General features: G+C 40.9%; 1 protein-coding gene across 3 annotated transcripts in view; it reads left to right on the top strand.

Annotated features, from left to right (window-relative positions):
• The window catches only part of LOC146561090 (zinc finger matrin-type protein 4), a 74,444-nt gene that overhangs the window by 37,674 nt on the left and 18,046 nt on the right, over positions 1 to 18,724 (top strand). For 2 of the 3 annotated variants that reach the window (XM_085296860.1, XM_085296859.1), the window contains 3 exons: positions 2,113 to 2,290; positions 8,208 to 8,465; positions 14,593 to 14,689. In XM_085296860.1, the coding sequence (XP_085152986.1) occupies positions 2,113 to 2,290; positions 8,208 to 8,465; positions 14,593 to 14,689 (533 nt within the window). Of the gene's footprint in view, positions 1 to 2,112; positions 2,291 to 8,207; positions 8,653 to 14,592; positions 14,690 to 18,724 lie in introns of those variants that run through there. The other variant, XR_014894836.1, reaches the window with a different exon arrangement.

Genomic DNA, 18,724 nt, shown 5'->3' with positions numbered 1-18,724 from the left:
ATCTAAGCAGTTGAAGGTAACTTGTGGTGTTCCTCAGGGCTCTGTGCTGGGCCCTAAATTATTTATATTATATATAAATGACATATGTAGTGTTTCCAAACTGTTAAAATGTGTATTGTTTGCTGATGATACCACTCTGTACTGCTCAGGTAAAAACTTAGAACAGCTTCTGACTACAGCGGAAAAGGAGTTAAATATATTAAAAAACTGGTTTGATGTAAATAAGTTATCATTAAATATAAAGAAAACAAAATTGATTATTTTTGGCACTAGACAAGTGAAAAATGTATCTAAAATAAGGGTTAATGGAATTGAAATTGAAAGAGTGTACGAAAATAAATTTCTTGGAGTGATAATTGATGATAAGCTGAGTTGGAAGTCTCATATAAACCACGTGAAAACAAAAATGTCAAAAACCATTGCTATTCTCTATAAAACAAAGCATGTCCTGAACAAAAAATCATTATACACACTTTATTGTTCTCTGTTGCTTCCATATATGACTTACTGTCTGGAGATATGGGGTAATGCATATAAAACGAACACTCTTCATATTTTCAAGTTACAAAAAAGAGCTATAAGAATTATAAACCAATCAAACTATATAGAACCAACTAACATTTTGTTTATTAATCTGAATACCCTGAAATTTTATGATTTAGTTGAATATAAAATGGCACAGATAATGTATAAAGCACAAAATAACTTGCTTTGCCCCAGTACTCAGAAGCTGTTCAAAGTCAGAGAGAGTCAATATGACTTAAGGGGAACAGATTTCTTTAAGAAAAACAAGATGAGGACAAATATAAAGCAGAGATGTGTTTCTGTTAGAGGAGTTAACCTGTGGAATAGTTATGACAGTGATTTAAAAAGGTGTAGTTCATTTTCCTTGTTTAAAAACATGTTTAAAAATAGAGTATTAGAAAAATATATATATATATTGTGGGTAATCGGAGCACTAGGTGCGGTGACTCCCAAGCTAGGCGAGTGGCTCCAGCAGATCCCAGGAACAACATCGGAGATCTCTGTCCAGAAGAGCGCAGTCCTGGGAACAGCTAAGATACTGCGCAGGACCCTCAAGCTCCCAGGCCTCTGGTAGAGGACCCGAGCTTGAAGGATAAACCGCCCGCAGGGGCGTGCTGGGTGTAGTAGTATATATATATATAAACCATAAAGACTTCTAATGACAGTGTCTCTGTTTCTGGAATATCAGATATTACTCTGACCTGTCCCTGTTCTATGTCCCTGTTAAAATATGTATCGATAGATAGATAGAGAGAGAGAGAGAGAGAGAGATACCACAAAGACTGACATTGACAGTTATTTGCAGCATATGTCATATGTGTGATATGTTGCACATTCTAGTAGGCTTTAAAGTGTTTCTGAGTGTTCAGGACAAGGCTCAAAGTAAAGTACATGCGTGCATGTATTACTCATCCTGTGAGTACATAAATGTATCGTCATAGTCCCTCTGTGTGGATTGGTTTAAGGTTGAGGCTAGGTTAGATTTAGGGCAAGACTGGGGTTAGGCAAATGTTTATTGCCTAACCGCAAATCAGTATACTTCATGATGGATGAAAGAATGAGTGTGTGTGTGTGTGTGTGTGTGTGTGTGTGTGTGTGTGTGTGTGTGTGTGGTTGCATGTTTGTGTCAATCAGGTGGTTGGTTGGTCTTTTTGTTTGTATTCTCTCTCTTCCGTAGGGAGCAACTCTCCCTCATCATTAGTAATGAACCAGCTGCGGTGAAAGGCCGAAGCCACAATCTCAGCCCAGAGAGACAGATGAATATTTGATTAGTCCTCTCTTTGCCTTCATGTGTGCACGTGTGTGTGTGTGTGAGTGTGTGTGTGTATGTGTGTGTGAGAGGAAGTGAGAGAGAAAAAGCCCAGTGAGGTCAGTGTAAAGTCTACATCTTTCCATCCCCCCCGTCTCTCTTCTTTTTCTCACTTTTACCTCTCCCTGCCTTTTTTCACACCATTCCCTTCGTCATCAGCCTACACCTCTCCACTCGCTATACTCTCTTGTACTTTGATTTATTTTTCTCTCTCAACACCTCTCTTCACCCCTCTGACACTTTCTTTTACCATTTCTCTTCCTCTGTTTCTGCTATAGGACTGTGCAGAGACAGAAGTGGACAGGAACAAGTGCTGTACCCTGTGTAACATGTTCTTCACCTCTGCAATTGTGGCACAGTCCCACTACCAGGGCAAAACCCATGCCAAGAGAGTCCGCCTGGTGCTGGGGGAGCCACCCAGTGTACCCACAGCCATAGCCAACCCCACAAACACAGGTATCGCACACAGTCTAGTTGTTATATTGACCTGTGTTAGACTTTTACATAAAGATTAAACTCAGATATTTAACTTAACGTACTAAAGCTGTGCAGCAGTTTGCAAATGGTGTAGTAAGGCACGCTAGTGTGCCTTTGAGCCAAATCCTGGTGTGTTGTGAGACTTTATGACAGCCATAGTTATAGTTATAAATAAAGGGAACTCCAGTCTCATTTTGCAGTTGCTGGATGGTGGGATTTATCCGTGTGTGATACATCAAAGGCCCTGAATGACACCAAGGAAGTTAATAAGGGGAAAAAAACACATCATTTTCTTGTGTTGAGTAACTACCTCACTGCAGAAGACACACAACTTTTAGAAATGAGAAAGAAAAACTGTCAGCAGACACTATACAAAAGCTGCATGTCTCTTGGCTACAGAGGTGTCAACACTATTCAAATGCATCACCTGTGAGAAGTTTGCTAATGCTAAGAAAGTGCCAGGCAAGATAAAGAGGCTCTTGGAAACCAAACAACCATTCTGACAGAAACGCAGCCAATTTCAAAAGCTTGCTGGATTTGAACCACACGCAGCAGGGACTTTTGTTGTCTGATAGTTGGAAAGGGGCAAGGCATATGGTAGTGGACAGGCGAGTCTTGCAAAAAAAGAAAATTACATGTCAGAGGTCCAGATGCAGCAAATAGATTGCCAAAAGTGAAATTACTGAGAATAAAATCGAAAAAAGATGTGCCCAACAACAGAAGCTGTTTTGCGTTGAAATATTGGCTTGCCTCAAAAAGTTTAAAAAACCAGTCACAGTGCTTTGTTTCTGTTACAGCAGTCACAGCAGCAGAAGAAGTCAAGGCAGTGTCCAAATATTCTTTGAGCTTCGGACAGCAAAGTAAAAAGAGCATTAAACTGTTCCTTTAAGGAACAAACAGCAGACACAGCTCTGCTCTTGGTCACAAGTTGTTTTTGGTGGATCTCTGCTCTCTTTGCCTCATCCTCCATCTTTCTTTACTGTTGTTGATGAGAGACAAAGCCCCTTCCAGCAGTCAACAGACTACCAGCTACCAGCTAACAAGCTAGCTAGCTAACATCTCCTAGCTAACATGCTTCTGTCATGTGCTCATTGTTGCTATATTACTGTGCAAAACCCTTGAGCCAGTCCTTATTTCTTTCAAAGTTTTTCTGTGAAACATTGGCTGATTTTTCACTCATTTTCATAATGTTTTTGTTGTTTTCTGTTTTATTTTGTTATTTGATTGTTTAAGCTGACTCATTCAAGCATTAAAAAACTGCTGTGTGCTTAGTAAAAATGAAAGGAAAATAGTCTCTTTAGTCACTTTGGTATTAGCACTCTTTTTCAAAAACCGCCAGCAAGATGCTTCCCAAATAGCTATTTTCTGAAAGGTTGGCATATTTTGGCAAAAAAAATCAAAGGAAACTAGACAAGTTGAATAACAAAAGAAGAAGTGTATGAAACCATCTAATGCAGATGAACCATATCTCAAGTCATGTCCATAAGAAACAGGAAAAAAATCAAGCAAAACTCTGACAGAGGAACTGAGAGATGTGTTTGGCACTTCAGTTAAACCATCTAATATTCACTGTCAACAAGCATTTATTAGAAAGGAAAACAAGGATAAAATGCTGTGGTATTAAAGTAGGTAGAACTGGACTGAAAATCAGTGTTAAGTTGTCTTTTGTAGTCATAAATCCAAATTTTAAATGGATTAAAATCATGCTGGAGGCTCTGTCATTGTTTGGTGCTGCATTTCACCAGTGGGGTTGGGGTTCTTGTCAAAACTTGGTGGCATTATTAATATAGAACAAATCTGCCAGGATCTGATCTACTATTACCATCATGAAAATTACAACAATTTTTGAGCTTAGCAATGATCCCAAACCCATCACACAACATTGTTGAAACACTGAGGGATCGTCTTGACAGCAAATAGAATAAAACGCAGCCAAGATCCGAAGAAGATCTTTGGATGTCCTTCAACAATCCTCAAGAACTATTCATGAAGACTACTTAAAGAAATTACAACAAAGCGTGCCTTTAGGCTGTGTTTTAAAATAAAGGTCATCATACCAAATGTTGACTTACAAGCTTGTTAGAATAGTCCAAACTCAGTTTTTGCCTTATTTGCATTTATGTTTGCACATATTTCAATAATACACTGCACCTCTTCCCCATTTTCCTAGGAAAATATAAAGAAGTAAGGGATAGCTCAAGGCTTTTGCACACTGCTGTTGGTTACAAAAACCCTCTTTAAAATATACAATGCTGATATCGATTGATTTGGTAAGAGAAGTGATCCTGATGAGTGCAGAGGTGTTCCAAAAGCCCAGCTCTGTGAGCACAGTGCAAAAACATGTTCTGTCCTGATGGTGTTTTTTGTGGCAACAACTTTAAATGCTGTCAATGGTGAGCTTCACAGGATGCTGTCTCTCCACGTGGGCTCTTATACATGTCTATGTTTCAAAATTTGACAGTTTGAATCATTAATTTTTGGCTTATATTCTTTTTTACATCATATGATTAGAATCAGATGATTAGGGCAGCACGATGGCAAGGTGGTTAGCACTGTTGCCACACAGCAAGAAGGTCCTGAGTTCAATTCCACCATCAGGCCGGGGTCTTTCTGTGTGGAGTTTGCATGTTCTCCCCGTGTTTGCGTGGGTTCTTTCCGGGTACTCTGGCTTCCTCCCACTGTCCAAAGACATGCAACTTGTGGGGATAGGTTAATTGGATTATCCAAATTGCCACTAGGTGTGAAAGTGAGTGCGAATGGTTGTCTGTCTCTGTGTGTTGGCCTGGCGACCTGTCCAGGGTGTCCCCGCCTCTCGCCCTATGACAGCTGGGATAGGCCCCCGCGACCCTGAAAAGGATAAGCGGATGGATGGATGATTAGAACCTTGAATCAGAAGGGTTAACTTTATTCTGGTTAATAAAATAACACATTTAAAGCTCTTAGACCGCTACACTAGGCATTTTGTCTCTTTAGCATTTAAAAGGTATGTTAAAAATTCCTTTCAATCATGAAATCTCAACCAGACTATTTGATGCACCAGTATAGCATTCATTCTTTCAATCATTCAGCAATACATAACAGACAGAACACAATCTATTATTCTTCCATGCTAAGCTATGCATCTATAAGTTCTCATTCCTGATCTTAACACAAAAAGCCTGTCGTCACTAGAGACCATAACTCAGTTGTCAAATAGACTCTCACCTCTGCTCGTATACATCCCCTCTTTGTGACATGTTTTACTGAACTGAGAACTATTTTTACTTCAAAGGCTTTATTTTTTTTTTATCTGAAGTGGATTTGGAGAGCTTTAGTGATGGTTCAGTCAAAACTACTAGCCTGGGATTCAGGGGGAAATGTGTTTGAAAATGGCAACATGCCAGAGGCCCAAGAAGTAAAACTTAGCAGATGAGGCACACAGAGAAACATTAATTTATAAAAGTCTCCTGATTAATAAAATGTGTTTTTTATCAAATCAAGACATCTGCTGATTGATATTTTTTTTGTTGAAGCACAAGATTGTTCAAGATTAGTGTGTTTTTAAGTGTCTGTGCTGCTAAGTTGACTCCAGGGGAGCTTTACATAATGTGATTCAAATTGGATTCAAAGGGGAAACTCTCACAGCTATAAAGGCACAATCGCTACAAAATGGAGTGTTATAATCAAGCCCCTGAGTGACTTTTGCTAAACTCTGGCCTACTTTTGGGAAAAGTGTCACTTCTGTACAGGCACTGTCGTGCAGTTTGCTTCGTTTTGTGACAGTAGGACCTGAAGGAAAAGAAACAAGAGAACAAGAAGAGAGAAAGAGTGACCTGGGAGAGAAGAAGAGGATTTCAGGAGAGATTAGAGTCAAAAAGAACCCTTCATGATCATTCCAAGATGAGCGCGCCACAGAAGATGCACAGCCAAGCTGACAGGCTTGAGCACACATGGACATAGAAACACACACATGCACGCACAATCATTATTAGAAAAACACAATGGCAGGATGACTGGCGCAGGCACTCATGGCATTCACTTGCATCTCAGGACACTTGGACACTAACAAACACACTAACGCATATTCCCACAAACATACAACACAGTGAGGTTAGAAATAGTAGAGTCCGTGTGTGTTGGAGAAGCCTTTGAGCGGTGGAGAGCAGAGATCGTACCTGCGCTCCCTCCCCGATGCGCATCACATCCCCATACACTTCAACCCAACACCTCTTCCTCCAGAACACACACTATCGTGCACACTGCCTGTGCCCCACTCTGTGAAAAACACTTATTTCTGCTCCACTGTGCAGAGATCACAGTCAGGAGAGGAGAAGTGGTGGTGCAACAAGGGAAAGAGAGGAGAAAAAACATCACAGGGTCTCTCCCTGTTGCTGCTCATCACGTGCAGTTCCGTAGAGCTGTCAGAACCGAGGAGTATCATTTACGCACTGGCACACGCAAGCACACATGAATGCTACACCGCAGATTTGATGATGGAATCGCCTCTGAGCTTTGAGCAATAAAATAAAATGACAGTAAGAGAGTTGCAGGGTTGAGTTTTGAAAGTGAGACGATGGCAAACACAAGCAAAGGGAATATGAGTGGGTGTGGTTGGTGAGATGAACAGAGACACAGCCATAGATACAGTAACTATGTGAACAGAGCCTGAAGACACATCAAGGTATGAGGAGCCAATCAGCTCAAAGGGCTGGAGTCAATCCGGCGCAGGCCCCCCACACTAAAAAAGACACATAAACGAACCCACCTCACACCCGTGGTCACTGGTCAAGGATTCATGCGGGCATTTGTTAGCAGTGAGACGATGGTTGTTGTGAAAGAAGTGATATGACTCATCTGAGCTTCAAAGCATGTGTGAGTGGGCTTTTGTTTGTGATATAAAATGTGAACTAAACGTGCGGCATCGGGGCTGTGTACTCAGAGTCAGTATAACTCGAGAGTCATTGACACATTGTGGATGGCAAATCGGCACATTTGGACATGCCATCTGGCACTGTAAGCTTTCTCACACAATTTGGCTGTGGACATAACCCCCTCCCTACCATCCCTTCTCAGGATGATTTGTTTGGTACACATACTGTACCTTACACATGCAAACAGCTTATTCTGGAGCTTCTTTCACACACACACACACACACATGCACGTGCACACATATACAAGACATCACACGTTTTCTTAAGCGTGGCTGTAAGCGTGTCCGCCACCCAAACACCCACATTCACACACAGACACACGAGTAGCCACACGCATGTACGCAGTTTTCGCTGTGAGAGCTACAACCCCGTCCTGTGGACATGTCCGTGCCTGTTGGCTATTAATGGGCAATCACCATGGTAACCAGTGCCATGTCATGAGTAGCAGGTCACCTGGAAATCTGCCGTTTCTTTTTTTTTTTTTATTCCCTTGCAGAAGAGAGGAGAGGAAAGATGGTACAGGTTGAAAAAAAAAGATAAAATAGGAAGGTTCAGAAGCCAGTCTCTAACACTTGCAGACTGGACCCCGGAGTGCAGATGGCCTCCTTCCAGCCCTCATCTATGCTCCACATATGTGGCTCGCAGCAATCCATTTGCTCTTTGCTCTCAGCCTTGATGAGTACAATCTGATTACGGAGTTTTTAAATGGAAATTTGGTTTTTCAAGCATGTATTTGAGAATTCATGTGTCTGCGAAGAGTATGTGCGTGAGAATCTGTGCAAATGCATAAAATTTTCATGTTAACGAGTTTCATGAAAATATTTTCATTTCATGTAATTTTCACATTAGAGCTTGATTTGCATTTGAATTCATGTTAATATCCTCCCTCCCTCACTCTACCTTTCCTTCTCCTGTTCTCATTTCCTTCTACAGTATCTTACCCTTGACTTGTCTCTAACTCCTATCTTTTCACTTCCGCTTCCAGATTCCTCCCCTTCCACCCCACTGCCCACAGACCCCGCGTCGTGTCCCCCTCCTCCACCTGCCCTACCCTGGCCCATGGCAGTGGTCAGTGGAAATGGTGGGAGAGAGGCTGGGAAATATTGCTGTCTGTGTGGAGCCTGGTTCAACAACCCTCTGATGGCCCAGCAGCATTACGAGGGCAAGAAACACCGCAGGAATGCAGCCAGGGCACGCCTCCTGGAGCAGCTAGCAGGCAGTCTGGATGCCACAGAGAGCACAGGTCAGCCTCTTGGACCCAATCCCAGCAAAAGTGGCAAATGAAAGGCAGCAGGGGTGTTGCGACTTTGTCAGAGGAAAGACGATAAGTGGGAGTGCAAGATGCTGCAAGATGTGCAGCAGTGAATGAGGATTCATGAAATGCTGATATGCCTTTCAGTGTGGGGGTACATATCATATGTTAAACTGAGGTAAGGCAAACCAGTTATTCATTGATAAATTTAGCACCATCAGCACTACTTAGTGTTGAGATCTCAGCTTACATGCATTTGGATAAAGACATGGCTGTGTTTTTGCAAGGATTAGCCAAAGCTTCTTCTTTAAGTCAACTATCTGTCTCACTGAGGGTCACAACACAACAGTATATGTCAAAAGCTGTATGTGAAGTCTCCTGGCACATTGCGAAAAGCATACTTAAGAGATAATGCAGTGCAGAGCAGAGAAGGCTCAACAGGTGAAATCCACCACATTACATGCATGCATATTTATGTGTGTGATGATTCACACAAAATGGCACATGAAATGGTCAAACATTAGTAAATTAAACAAGTAAATGTGGAGATAATGGGGCAATGATTCCAACACTCACACAAATATTTCTAACAGATGGGTACTTTAATTGAATTATGAATAGCATTTGGCACAGAAACCACTTTCGCTTCTCGGGTTCTTAGGAGTGATATCATCCAATATCACCAAACATTATCCTACTTCAGCTGAGTCCAACATGCATTCATGAGTGCCACACGACACCTCTACCGCACACATACAAGTTTGACGCATGCTCGTACCACACAGCACACAGCCTGTGACAAACATAAATCCACTTGTGAAGCCGTAGCAGTGCTATTTGCTGCATGCTCCAGGTGCCATGACACAAATCATCATCTCAAGAAGCCAATCATATTAAAAGCATGAGTCATGTCGCCGCCTACACTGGCTCAGAGGCTTTAAGTGGTGTCATGTTAGATATCATCCCCCATTCACATACTGTGACCCAGATCCCACAGACTCCAAATTTCATAATGTAACCACGGAAAACATTTTTTTAATTTAATTAGAATTTTGTTTATTTTTCAGACAATCGTCCTCATTGAAGAGCAAGGCTGCACTGCAAAATCTTTTAACTGCCCTTGAACAGGAGACGTTTAACGGGTCGAAGTTTTCTAAGTGAGCTTGCTGTTGCCGTGATTTATTATACGGGCTGTCATTCATGTGTTTGTTCCAAGGCCTTTAGTCTGGAACGCTTTGTTCACTACAGCGCAGCTCCATTGTTTGTACTCGTTTGTTCTTGAGTTAGACGAATTTCCATTGGTCCGAGATTCTCACGTCAGATTGGCTTTTTATCACCACTTAAGGTGTGAAGTCACAGGTGTATCAAGTGTAATCACAGTGGGAGGGTCGAACAGGAGGTGGCAGCTGAACTAAGCAAAATACGCACAGGAGGGGGAGGAGAAAGGAGGAATTTGGCTTCTGCCAAGCACAGATTCATCTATGTCCTTTCGTCCTCATTTTCCCTTTGTGGAATAGTTTTCTCTTTACGTTCGTTTTATCTCTTTCCCACCCCCTTCCTTCTGCCATACTCAGTCTTTGTTTTGGTTAGGTTGTGTCTAAATGTGTGTGTTTGCGTAAACCACTGTGGCGTCCAATCTGGCATCATGTCTCATCTGTCATCCTTATTATCTCCCCCACAAGGCACAGGTGAATTATTTGCACGCCAATATTCTCTTACTCTCCAAACTATGGCTACAGAGTCTGCCTACTGTGTTTTCTTGTTGTGTCCTATTGATGATATTGACCTTTACTTGTGTTGTCTCATCCCCCTGTGGCCATGAACAAAACTTATCATAAGACCTCTTGACATTTAAACACATGCAGGTTCTTATTTTTTATATGTATTTCTCTGGTTTAATTGCACAGACGGGACACAAGCAAGAATGTCGTGACTTTCCACAGCTAGGTGCCAGGCGAAATCCTTGGAGATGGATTACAGTGGTGGACAAGGGAGTAGCTACTGACGAGGGATGGGGCCCAGCTGACTCGGCTGTGTCTTTACATAAATCATGACGGGGGAGAAACCCCTTAAGACAGAGCCAGCGCATTGTCTCTGCTCTCTGGAGACTCCGAAGAGAATTAGAAGCAGTGAGATAAGCGTCTAGGAATGGAGAGTGTGTCTGCGTATGTGTGTGTGCAGGACCCAAGAGAGGGTGAAGCACTAAAGCCGAGAGAAAATTGTGTGTAATTGATGACTGTGCCAGAGTTGTGAGTCGGAGCTGACCTCCTCTCCCACTTACTGTGACACAGTCACACATCAGAATTACATGCAGAAACACATAACTAAGATGTAGTGTAAGCACCGTAGGTCCGAATACCAGCTCGCTCTGGGAATTAAAAACAGTTTATCTAACAAAGCAGTAAATTTACCGAAAACCAATATATACTTTTAGGCTTTTTTAAGTATTCTTTGAGGATATATTTCCTCAGTTATGTTAAAAGTACCCAAAAGGTCTTATTTAACCCGATAAAATGGGCTCAAATAATAGTGTTATGTGGAAAAGTGACTCATAGTGAAGAACATGGAAAATTATCACTCAGCTCGATTCGGCAGCGTGCAGCATTTTAACATTTTTTCAGTTCCTTGTTATTGTTTAACAGTGCAACTGGCACATCTTTCTTTAGGCTCATCACGCTCGACGGTGTCATTTCTAGCAGCAGCAAGCAGCTGTTCTCACCAGTGATAAACCAACTACCTGTCCAGCAACACATCATGTGAAGTAAGCAGCTCCCTAGTGAATGTAGTGGAGCATTTAGCAGCTAAAGACCTGTGTATTTCCCTCTGGAGTTATTATCGACCAAAAGCTCAGTTAAAGACAGGAAAATAAAGTGAAATGTTGGACTATGAAACACTAGAGATAAGAGAAAGATGCCACTAAATGCATTCCTGTTTCCATTTCTTTTGCCCATTTCTATTGGTAAATCAATTATACCAATAATAATTATTATTGTGTCTTTCAAAAGTTTTACTGAACGACTCTGGCAATAATCCCAAAATCCATGAACTCCATCTTAATAAGCTACCTTTAAGAATTATTAGTTGCTTACAGTGAAGAAACTAGAAAACTAGAAAAATCTAAGAGAATCTGGAAATCCTTTTTTAAAAGCAATAGTTCACAAAGATAGTTTCCTGCGCCTGGTAATTTTTTCTTTGTCTGAAACAGATGGTCTCTCCAATTACTGTCACACTGGCTGCAAAAAAATAATTAGTCTCTCTCTAAGTCCTTCAAAGTTTGCTGGTAAAATTCCACTTGGATTTAATCTGACTCTCACCCAAATCTCAACCCCTCTCTTCTATGGTATTTGCGATATATTCCTTTGAGAGGCTCTGTCAAGTATTTGCTGCAGACTGTTAGTTTTGATTGCATCTCAATGGGCTCTTCTTGGATTCAGTTCATTTTGCATCTTGCAAAGCACATGGTAAACTAAAGCACAAAGGCTCTGGGGTAGTAAGCGCTCCATAAACTAATATCCTACAAGAAGCATGAATAACATTACACATGAATACCCTACAGTGAGTGCAAATTAGAGGAAACTCTACCTTGAATTTATCCATAGGAAACTTGATGTTCAATAGTTGTACACGACCCATTTCCCTCCCTCTTTGTCTTCAAACAATCCCACCGTTCACCAAAAGTGTGTGCAAAAGACTAGATTTCACAACTGCTAGTGCTAACCGCTACCTGAAATTCCTCTGAGCCTCTCACATAAAAAGGAGCTGCAGTCAGAGCTTGGCAGCGCGTGGTATTGGAACGAGCCACAAATATCGTGCTCCAAATGGGTCATTAATGTTGCTTGAGTTGGGACATAGTGAAAAAGCTGAAAGCTAAAATTCATCACACACTGAAACTGCAGCAGGATGTTGAATTTCGCTGCAACAAGACTCTTGAAACAAACATAATTTTCCCAATTTTCTAAGCACAAAATGTAGCTCATTACTTTTTTGACAACCATTTAGGCATCTCCACACCGGGGGTGCCAGCAATGCCAGAAGGCTCTGTACGTTAAACGACAGCCACAAACAGCTCCACACCCACTGCCTTAGCGCTTCTCACCCCCTCTTTTCTCTCTTCTTGGCATATCTTCTTGTGTAATTAACAAGGCTTAGAACTCCCTCACAAATACTGCTCATGCTCGCAAAAAAACCCTACATTCACAACCCTGAGCCACGTGCTGTCACTACCGTTGCACACACACTTTCCCTGCATGTAATTAACATGGATTAGGGCACAGTGTGGTCTTGTGCCAGAACTGCTTTATTAACCAAAACACGTTATCTGTGCATATGTATATGTTTATGCGTGTGTTTACAAAAGGCTGGTGCTGACACAAACTGCAGCATATTGTATATCTCTGCTACTCGGGCAGTCAGTGTGGAGGTGACATCAATCAGGCTAAAAGCAGGAAAGCTGCCTTTGTCTGCGAACGTGTACACATGCACATGTAACACACTTCATAATCACACATAAAAGAATAGACCTCTTTATGTAATCCTTGCAGCAGTATAGAATTACGGGGAGGAGAGAGGAAAGAAGAAAGAGAGACTTATCTTTCCTTTCTTTCTAAATTATCGCTTCTCCAATTAATAGCCTTCTCATTTAGAGAGAACAGAAGTAATGACATTTTGGCAGTGGAAGATGTGCCGGCTCTCTTTTTTCCCACTCTCTCTGTCTCTCTTTCACACACACATACACACAGAATTAGTTATTAGCTCCTAATAGTTGCAAAAATATCAACATTTAAGCCAAGACAGCAGTTACTTCAGGCAACTAATTCAGTCCTGGCTTTCTTGTAAATGACTGCTTATCCTTAATCACCCCTGAAAGAGACTAAGGGACTCTTGAGGCAACAGGCAGTAGATATGCCACATTATGCAGCTCTAGCCCAAGCCTAAACGACCTCCCACCACTCCTAACTATATTACAACTTCATCTCCCAGTGTACTTCACCAATTACTGCTACGAAAGGTCAAAAGGAATACTAAGACAAGTCATAAATCTCAAGGACGATAATGACAGCAGCGAAAAGGGCATGTACACACAAGCAGGCACACTCCAATTTTTAGTTGCACAGCATAACTAAAATTTCACACCCATTGTCAGAAAATAAAGTAAAGTTCTGCAGTGATGGCTCTGCAGTGTGCAAAAAGTGAGAAAACAAAAATAGCTCTTCATTGTATCTCTAACAGGGGAAACACGGGCAATTATAGCGTGTTGCTGATTACCCAGAGAGATCATTTCCTCTGCTTCCTTTTATGAAAAAGAAAGACGATTTTAAAATCGGTGCTCTAGTTACCACGGGACGTTATTTTGGGGCTTGGATACACATTTTTTTGTGGTCATTAAACCCCAGCGTGAATGCTACATCAATGCTGCAGTGTAATAAATCATTATCCATTCCCTCCTCTGTTTAAACCATCGTATTATTCTCTGGATATTTCCTCTCTTTCACTCGCTTCTTCTACCTAATCCCCATCTCCGCACCACCAACTCTCCCTTCTCCCCACTCCATGAGTATCTCCAAATTCATCGATCTATTTTTGGGTGTTCATCGCGACCACCTGCAAACCCTCTAATTAGTTAACATCTGTGTCTGAGCTGCACCAACTCAAGCTTGCATTCACCAACACAATACAACTGTGCATGCACACAAAGCAGACATGCACACATCCCACTGTGCTGTTCGTTTCTGATTCCTAGAGTCCAAATTCTTCTGCGGTACCCGCCTTTCTAGTGCAAGTTTTAAAAAGGAACCCCTCACACACACGCAGGCACTAAAAAGAAGGGGGCACTGATCCAAGGATCTAAAAATGTAACTGGTTTTCTGCTAATGATCAGTCTAATCAAATCTCTTTCCAGATGCACTCTAATTAGGAAAATTACCCAGCACTACTGAGGGTAAAAATTAGACTGTTACTTAGTGTCAGTACAGATTTTTATTGTTGCTCATGTTGGGCTCACTACTACTAGCTGGTGATCCAAATGATGATGATGATGATGACAGCTTTTAGGGATTGTTATAAATCATACTTACAGAAAGTGACTTACAGTAACTATAATATGTTTATGTCTCTCTAGGGCTGCGAAGTAGTTACTCTTGCAGTGTCTGCAGTGTGGTCCTCAACTCCATTGAGCAGTATCATGCACACCTCCAGGGCTCCAAGCACCAGAACAAGTGAGTACAACAACATACAGCAGATTTATACTTCTGTGTTAACTCTACACCTTAATGACATGGCATGCACTTCCTTGGATAAGCAACTACACTTCGCCATCAATGCAGCCTGCACGGGTATAAAGATCTATAAAGATTCACTGTGCAAGTATATTTCAGGCATTTTTTTTAAAATGTCATAGTCATTTTGGGCTTTTAATGATTTCTTTGAACGATTCGTTTTCCAGCTCAAAGTCCAGTGCTAATACTTTCAAGCAGGAAATACGCATTTTTACAATTGTTTGGTGTCTGATTTTCCCATTTGTAAAAGTTGTTATATGAAACTATATTACAGTTTGTAGTTATACATCATCAAGAGCATGGCAACGCTGACTCACATGTGAGTGCTGTTCAGTTAATACATTTTGTTTAAAGTTTGTATTTCACTTTCCAAAGTTAGCATTCCAGTTATATATACTTTCAAGCTAAATGTTGCTTCCTTATTCAGAAACAGGTCACTACAGTGGATTGTTATACTTCCTGATACAGCCCAAAGGTTGTGGCTTGCTAACCAAGAGCTAACTAGCCAGCATAGGCTGACACTTTACCCTACCGCCTACTGGTGTTGGCCAGAGGGGCCAATGGCGCGATATGGCAGCCTGGCTTCTGTCAGTCTGCCCCAGGGCAGCTGTGGCTACAACCGTAGCTTGCCTCCACCAGTGTGTGAATGCGAGAGTGAATGAATAGTGGCATTGTAAAGCGCTTTGGGTGCCTTGAAAAGCGCTATATAAATCCAATCCATTATTATTATTATTATTATTACAACTCTCAATTTCTACCCTCTTATCCAAATATGGTTACATTTGATTTGTAAAAGCAAGACAAATGCAATGCAAATACAATTAGATTCAGAACAGAAACCAACTAATGGGTGGCATCATACACTTTCATGTCTTTACTTGAAACAAAAATAGAAAACAACATAGATTTAATGACAAGAGCTGACTTGTATTGTAAATGCCTAAAAACTGACGTTCACTTATTTACATTACTTTTACTTTACCATGCTGTGTGAGGAAAACCATTTGGGGCTGTATTTATCACTGTCACAAAATATACTATAAAAAAGCTCCAACATTAGAAGCGGTATGTTGTTTCAAAGAGTAAGGACTGATGGTTCCATTAGTTTCTGTTTTATCAGATTTATATGTGAGTAAAATGAAATATAATGAAAGTTCCAGCAGATTTGAGAATTACAAAAATAACAATGTGGAATTTATTATAATGAGTCTTTCACAATTAGGCTTGGGTCATTACTGGTTTTAGAAAATCCCAAGGAATCACAGCTGGTGTCTGAGAAATTATATCCACCCGCAGGATGAGACTGTGATATGGAACCGTTACATTTCATGCGTTTGCCATGAGATAGCTGTCAGCATGGTTATAGGCAGGTTAATGGTGCTCGTCTGTGTGCGTGCATGCATCTGTCTGTATTTAAAGGAATACAGTGTAAATTAAGTATTTTATGAATGTATTTGTCAGATAAAAGGGCGCTTGAGGATATTATATTGTTAGTGCAGCTTTCTGCTGTTTTGTTTTTCCTTTTTTAGAAATTTGAAGCTTTTTTTTATTTTTTGGTATTTAACTACCCTAGAGCATATAGCTGTCTGGGCTGCACAGACTAAACTTCTGTAAGCAAGTTAACTCTTAGAGACTGGTGGGTGTAGTGAGAAAAGCAGCAGCAGCTATAACAAGGATGAGAAAGGCAGCGAGAGAAAGAAACGAGAAAAACAGAAAGCAAAGATTTTCTTTAATCCATTAAAAAATATGTATTTGGTTGTAAGCATAAAGAGCAGATGATGCTCTGTATGTTTATCATGAGAAACATCAGGCCTGTTCTGCCAGCTTTAAAGATCATACAGTGTGAGGACACTTTAAAATAATTGACATATGTTTTCCCATTTGCCTGCACAGTTACTTTGCTTAACTAAGTCACACTATGGAAAACAGTGGTGAAAAAGTTGGTGCAAGTCTGTGCAATGAGCTTGCAGTCTCGTTGCCTTTGAAATAGTTGCGTTAAAAATGGGTCCAGGTCTGTGACAACTGGGAGTCAGTTGCCATCTTCAAAGCAACTTGCAGCGATGAAACTCCAATAAGATGGTATCAGCTGCTACCATCAGTATGAGATTAAATGGGGTCAAGTTGGCAAATGCATGTAATCGGTTTGTGATAACAAGGCGATTAACTATGATAAATTGGCAAAAATTGTAAATCTGTTGCCTTCTGCATGCACAAAAATTCACATTAACTACTTACTGCAACAACCAGTTTTTCCTTTGTTGTAGTGACACAAAAAAGGCGCATTTTCAGACGGTGTTACATTTCAAATAAAGTCTTCATGCAATTTCTGATTTTTCATTTGAATGATTCAGGCAAAAATGTTATAAAAACCAGTGGATGTTAACCAGAACCCACCCATAACCCTAGAAATCTCACTAATCATCTGATGGCTGTTTAAAAAAAGGAGAACGTGTGTCTACAAGTCAGGCACAGAGATAGAGGCAAAGTTTAACCACATTTTTTTCCTACCCACAGTGCTGTCTGGCCCTACTGTGATTTACTGAGATGCAAAGAAGCTTCTCACAGCGGTACAAATAGTATCTGATGTACTAATCAGAGGCTTGTGTGATTTGAAAATGAGAATTAGCAGGTTTTTGTAGTTGTTGAACTTTCATGACAAGTTCGGGTAATAACCTTGAGTAACTCCATGATTACATTTCAGAAGAGATGCTACTCGGAGGAAAAAGTATTTTTTAATACTTGGTAGTAAGACTGAAGGTCACAGAAGTGATTTCAGAAGTCACTCTTCATTTACTTCCACATACCAGTAAGCAAGGTAACTCAATCTAGTCAACCTTGATAAGAGCATAAGCTAAACTCCTGACATGTGCAATTGTTGAGTTGTATGTCTCTGTCCAGAGACGGTAAATCATGGGGAACCAGTGGCTCATAACTCTCTCCTTCTGTCAGTTTTACTGTCGCAAAGCAGAGAAGCGGGCAGACACACTGGAAGAGTCATACTTAGGAGAGAGAATGAGAGAGTAAGCAAGACAGATATGTACTAGAGAGACAGCACGCACCACAGACACCAAGAGACAGATGGGACGAGAGATGCAAACAGACACGTTACGTTTGGGACAGAGGAAAAAAGAAATAAAACGGGTATACAGGACACGACAAAAGGCTGAGGAAAAAAACTGATAAGGAGGGACAGACAGACATACAGCAATGAAGTAATACAGACAGAAAGATGCAGAATAAAACAAAATCACAACAGAGTAAATCTCCTTAAACTGAACTGAAAGGTGGGACCAGAGATATGTGGAGCAAATATATAGTGGACAGTGAGATGAACCCATTGTTGCAGACAGCTGTGAGGTTTTACTGCTTAAGATGGAGGTGATGGATTTACAGGGCATGATAGATGAGCCACTGAGGGAGAGGTACCAGGACGATTTACAGGGAAACCACTGAAAGGTCACTGAACAGAAACAGAGGAAGTCCCTCACACATTTTATCTGACAGGCTTCCAGGAAGGTTGTTTGCTGGATATGTCTGCAGAGTTCGTCTTTAGTCATTTCTTTTAGAACAAAGGCATTTACTCAGGTTTGTTCAAAACATTAGGGCATAAAGTTTATAATGCAATAAGTGCTTTAATCCTATAGGCATGAAATAAATCTCTCATAAGACACCGTGTAGTCCTGTGAAAAAACCCACGATTTATTAGCAGCAGTAACTTGAAATAATAATTTTCTGTATGATTTTATCCACGTCTCACATCGCTGTGGAGGAATTTTGTCCCACTCTTCTTTACAGCTTTGATTTGTTTAATTTAATTTGTGGACATTCATTAGTACACAGTTCTCTTAAGTTTCCGCCACAGTATTATACATTGGCTGTTTGCTTGGGAGCACTGTCCTGTTGTATGCACCCAATTTTGGCCAAGCTTTATCTGTCAGAGGGATTGCCTCACAATTGACTCTAAATTACTTTGTT

Source organism: Mchenga conophoros, linkage group LG13 (genome assembly GCF_057382185.1).
Source record: "Mchenga conophoros isolate Kocher_MC1m ecotype Shallow Benthic linkage group LG13, M_conophoros_male_GT1.1, whole genome shotgun sequence".
Lineage (NCBI taxonomy): Eukaryota > Metazoa > Chordata > Actinopteri > Cichliformes > Cichlidae > Mchenga > Mchenga conophoros.
The sequence above is the reverse complement of the archived record's forward strand: the minus strand, read 5'-3'. Positions and strand labels throughout refer to the sequence as shown.